Source organism: Otolemur garnettii, unplaced genomic scaffold, assembly GCF_000181295.1.
Source record: "Otolemur garnettii isolate 467f Iridium unplaced genomic scaffold, OtoGar3 scaffold00020, whole genome shotgun sequence".
Taxonomy (NCBI): Eukaryota; Metazoa; Chordata; class Mammalia; order Primates; family Galagidae; genus Otolemur; species Otolemur garnettii.
The window spans coordinates 4,031,145-4,036,473 of record NW_003852415.1 but is presented as its reverse complement, the minus strand read 5'-3'; the positions used below and the strand labels follow the sequence as shown (position 1 = coordinate 4,036,473).

The window sequence follows — 5,329 nt, the reverse complement described above, 5'->3', positions numbered from 1 at the left end:
TTGAGCCCAGGAGTTGGAGGTTGCTGTGAGCGTGATGCCATGGCACTCTACCCAGGGGGATAGCTTGAGGCTCCATCAAAAAAAAAAAAAAAAAAAAAGAACCCTCCATGTGACCCAATATGGACCAAGGCCCAAAGATGCAGTGGCTCAGCCATTTCACTGATGGGACTTAAGATCCAGAGAAAGAAAATCCAAATATTTAAATCAGTGGCAAGGAAATTTCAGCACCCAGTACAGCTTTGTGAAGGGCTCCAAATCCCTATTTGCCTTCTCCTTTCAAGAGTTCTTAATTCCTCAAAAACTGTTCTCTCCAGCTACTTAACAGCTCAATTGAAATACTGTTAATCTCTTCCTTGAGAGCCCAGCTTAGACTTACCCGTCCAGTTCAGTTTGATGCTCCACTCATAAAAGAAGATAAGTTTGCCTTTGCGGTTGTTAATAGATGCTTCTCCATCAAGCTTACTCACTTCTGTCACCTCACACTTGCCTTCCTCATTCTGTACCTGCACTGCCAGGAACAGTGTTTTCAGCTTCTCTGTGGACCAATTTGAAGCATCCCTCTCTGTCCTGCAGAACAGAAACAAAGCTAAGTATCAGCAATCAAATGGAGGATACACAGTTCTATGTAAGAGGATGCAAAGTCAAAGACTGGCCTTTCTTTGAAAAGAACACAATTCTCAGTCCCACTCCAATATGCCAACAAAACATGCTACGTTCTTTTAGGAAGACAAGGGGTCACATGCTCTGAATACAAAGTCTGCAGAGAATGATATAAACTAAATGGAAAATTATGCTTTCCTATCTCAGCATGATGGTGTTGAGGATTACCTGACACTTTTTTTTTTTTTTTGTAGAGACAGAGTCTCACTTTATTGCCCTCAGTAGAGTGCCGTGGCATCACTGCTCATAGCAACCTCCAACTCCTGGGCTTCAGCGATTCTCTTGCCTCAGCCTCCAGAGTAGCTAGGACTACAGGCACCAGTCATAAAGCCCGGCTATTTTTGTTGTTAGTGCAGTATGGCCAGGGCTGGGTTTGAACCCACCATCCTCAGTATATGGGGCCAGCGCCCTACCCCCTGAGCCACAGGCGACATCCTACCTGACATTTTTAACATAGAGCCTTCATTTAAGCAAGTAGAAAACTGTGCACTTGTTGCTGAAGTCAGGAACAGACTGGATCACTCCACATAGTTATCTGGCTAAACAGCCCAGTAAGGAATAAACCGATAACCTTGAGTTCATTAGTACAGCATTCTGATTTGTCAAATCGAGACTTCTATAAACTTCCCACAAATTCTATGCCCTCTAGATGGCCACAAAAACGTTTTAAGTCCAGGGCTTCAAAATAACAAAAATTAGGTCAAGTACTCCGTGCACTTTGAGAGGCCACAAGCTGAGATACAGAGAAGAAAAATCACTATTTGCCTTCATACTTATTAAGAGGAAAGAGCAAAAAAGAGCTGCAATAAACCAAAAATACAATACATACAGTATAAACAAAGTTCACTGGAGTTCAAAGATAAGGAAATAATTACTTCTGTAAGATTTCACGAAGGACAGCAGGATTTGAAGAAGGGTCAGGTTATAAAACCATGACTGCTCGGCAACCTGGAGTTATAACACAAGCAACTTAATAGTTCCGGGTTAGAGGCTGCAGAGTCTACTGTATCACTCTGGTCTCAGCACCTGCAGAACACGTTCTAGACCTACTCCCGCCTTATTGAGACAGTGATCCCCTGGAAATGACACTTAAGGCGCCAAATAGGAATTGCAGACCTTCCACAGCAATCTCTCTATACAATCAAAGGAGGTTTGTGTCTCACTGACTCCTCTGGCCACGTGCAGGAAGCATGTCCCTGCTCCGGCAGGATGCCGCAAAGTAGGACGTTATTTTCTTGTCTCCTGAAACCCCTCCTTTAGGTTGCAGCCCTCCACTTCGACCTCCCTCGCCTCAAACTTCGAGACCGAGGCCAGGGGGTGGAGAAGAGGCCTGGGACTACGGAACTCTCCCACAAAAAGGACCCTCCCCCATCTCCAGGCAAGGCCGAGGTTCCAGGAACCCCGAAACCCTGGCCCGGCCGCCGAGCTCCCTAGGCCTGATTTATTGGACCTCACCAGTGCCAGTTGTTGACGTTGGTGGCGTCCGCCCGCTCCTCCACGATCCAGCGTGGGTCGCCCTCACCCCACTTGGCCATCGGCTCTCCTATCGCGCCGCCACCAGCTCCTCAGCAGCCGCAGCGACAGCCTGAGGACCTCTTGGTGCCAGCTGCCCGGCAGCGTCTGGAAACTACTAGAAGCGGCCGCAAGCACCTCCTTGCTTGCTTTTCCCTCCACCCCACCCCCTCCCTGCCTTAACTTCCGGCTCCTCCCCACTCCCACCGGGTACTTCCGTTCCAACTTGCCGCGCCGTAAGTTCCGCTTGTTCTAGAATCCCTTCAAGTTCCCTCACGTTCTCCATAAAGGGGCGCACAACCCACTCACACAACCGTTTCTCACCCGTAGGAAAAGAAAGAACCCGTGTCATTGTTTTCCTGTAGTTTAACTTGGCCCTGCTAAGCCTCATGGGAGTCATAGTTTTGTTAGTAACTAGCTGTACAACCGCGGAAGGTCGCCCTGACAGTAAAGGAAATGACCTACGAGTTGCGCTGGGGCTTCGGGGGGTTGTAGTTCAGAAACCCCTTGGTTCATGCCGACCGCGCCTGACAGCGGCAGAGGAAACTACAACTTCCAGCATGCCTTGCGTCTCTTTCTTTACTCGTGTTGTCGCTCTCCGCCCTGCGACAGTCACCTTCCGCCCCTTCTCTATGTCGCACTGCCTGACTAAAAAGGCTGGTCCAGCGGTGGCGGAGGCTGGCGCTGTCCTGAGAGGGAGGGCTCGGTGTGGAAGAGGTGAGGGTGACCCAAGCCCCTGGGGCCGCGTATCTGCAGCCTCTCCGGATCTTGACTCTTTCCTCCTGTTTTATGAGGCGTCCCCCTCCCCTCCCCGCCACCCCGGGCCTGACACTCTTCTCCCAGTCGGGGCGACCCTCGGGAGCTGGATGGAGTACGCCTTGGGTTGCGGCTGCGAGTGAGCCCTAACATTTGATCCAGAAGCGGACATTTCATTCTGAATGAACGTTCACTCCTCTGGGGATCCGCCGGGCTCTGCCCACTGTGTTAGTTCCGTGGCTGCCTGAATGTCGCGTTGTCATAGTTTAATTCATGTTCCCCGGTCTCAGTTCACAAGCCTCAGCTGTATAGTGAGGCGATAACTGGGGAGGTGAAAACTGAAACCCGCTCTCACATCTCAGGGGTTGGGTTTTGGAGTGTCCGGAGTCAGGGAGCGTCTCAGTTGTGGGGTTTTTGCTGATCCTTCTGTTTTCCTATGTCGTGTTCCTCTTCTCACCTCAGATGTTTCCCTACTTTGTGGGCTCTCAGTAAATAGGGGACAATCCTCTGAAATAACAACAGTATGACCTCTGTAAGTTGACTTCTGGAAGGACTGTAATAAACTGGTCAATGTAAGGAGGTGGTCAGCATAAGGAACTTCCGTTGAGTTCATGTGGTGCTTGTCCAGTCTGTGAAGATTAGGTCAACTTAAAGAGGTGGCCATTGTCGGCAGGTGGTCAACTAAGGAGGTTCTATTGTATTTTGAAGCATGTTTCACAGTCACTCTTAAAATCGTACCTGATTACTTTCTAACTTCTAGAGCCATTTAATCATTATCTCTACTTCTCAGGTAAATATAGTTTCTCATTTAGGACTAGAAGTACAAATTGTGTCAGATATCCATTGCCGTTGCATGGTTAAGAAGGATTCCAGAAATCCTCTGGCAGATTATTGGGTCTATTAGGTACATTCTATGCCTACTTGTGGATATTTACTGAAGGAATGATCTGCCCTACTTTTTCTAAGAGTGAAAAATAGGTAGAAGGACCATATAAGACAATGAAAATGGTCTAGCAGCCAGAATACGTGGATTATACTCTGGAATAGGAGTGATTTAAAAGGTGTCTTAGCTACTTCACAGTCCAGGCGTCCTCAAACTATGGCCTGCGGGCCACATGCGCCGGTCTAGGGCGTTTATCTGGCCCGCCCGGGTGTTTTTGCCGCCTCTCCCTGTCCTGCTTAGTAGCCAACTTGTCCTGGGGTCTGCAGTCCGACCCTCCAACAGTCTGAGGGACAGTGAACTGGACCCCGGTTTAAAAGGTTTGAGGACCCCTGCTTCATACTTTTGTGTCTCATTTTCCTCGTTAGTGAAATGGGAATGGAATCTGCCAGGCCAACATTACAGAATAGTTCTGAAGATCAAATGAATGATAAAGTGCTTTATGAACGGGCATGTGTGCCAGAGACATTTATATGTTCTATGCACACCTTAAGTGTTTGTGGTTACTTTTAGAATTTTTGTATTGTTAATTTTTTGGCCTGGCATGGTGGTTCATTCCTGTAATCCTGGTGCTCTGGGAGGATGAGATGGAAATCACTTGAGGCCAGGAATTTGAGACTAGCCTGGGCAACCTAGTGAGACCCTGTCTCTACCAAAAATAATTTATAATAAGTAAGTAAAGCCAGTGCAGTGGCTCATGCCTGTAATCCTTGCACTTAGGGAGGCTGAAGTGGTTGGATTGCCTGAGCGGAGGAGTCTAAGACCAGCCTCAGCAAGAGGGAGACCCTGTCTCTAAAAATAGCCCAATGTTGTGGCTGCACCTATACTCCCAGCTATACGGAAGGCTGAGGCAAGGGGATTGCTTGAGCCCAAGAGTTTAAGATTGCTGTAAGCTATGATGATACCATGGTACTCTACTGAGGGTGACAGAGTGAGACACTATCTCAAAAAATATATATATATATATTTTTTTAGTCTTTAGGATTGCTCAAAAGTGTTTTATAAGGTTTTTCTATGATATGTACTATAACAATGTATTAATAATGAAAATTAATACTGAGCATTAATTTTGTGTCAGGCACTGAGCACTTAACACACTTAACATGTATGAACTAGTTTAATCCTCATAGCAGTTTTGTAAGGTAGGTTATCTGTTATGCCCATTTTACAGATGAGGAAACCAAAATGAAAGATGTCAGATATTTAATACTAAAAGGAACCTATAGTATATTCTTTCTGCTAGACACTTTTATAGGTAATTTCCTGAGACCTATGTCCATTTTTTATTCTTCACTGCAATCCTGTGAGGTAGGATATAATTTTCTCCAAGACTTAAAGTAAAATAATTTATCCAGTTTACTCGAATGTGAGGAACCAAGGTTTGAATTCAAGGCTGCCTCACTACAATGCCTACGAACATGAAGGATGATTTCATTATGTCTGCCTTTTTTTTTTTTTTTT

General features: G+C 46.5%; 2 protein-coding genes across 2 annotated transcripts in view; one reads left to right on the top strand and one right to left on the bottom strand.

The window, feature by feature from the left end:
* The window catches only part of AHSA1 (activator of HSP90 ATPase activity 1), an 11,894-nt gene extending 9,321 nt beyond the window's left edge, over nt 1-2,573 (bottom strand). The window contains exons 1-2 of the mRNA XM_003786946.3: nt 2,116-2,573; nt 377-567 (exon numbers count right to left, since the gene is read on the bottom strand). Coding sequence (XP_003786994.1) covers nt 377-567; nt 2,116-2,195 — 271 coding nt within the window. The 5' untranslated portion in view covers nt 2,196-2,573. The remainder of the gene's footprint in view (nt 1-376; nt 568-2,115) is intronic.
* A 175-nt stretch (nt 2,574-2,748) lies between these two features.
* Nucleotides 2,749-5,329, top strand: part of VIPAS39 (VPS33B interacting protein, apical-basolateral polarity regulator, spe-39 homolog) — a 41,831-nt gene continuing 39,250 nt past the window's right edge. Inside the window, exon 1 of the mRNA XM_003786942.3 lies at nt 2,749-2,889. The gene's annotated coding sequence lies outside the window, so the exon portion shown is untranslated. The remainder of the gene's footprint in view (nt 2,890-5,329) is intronic.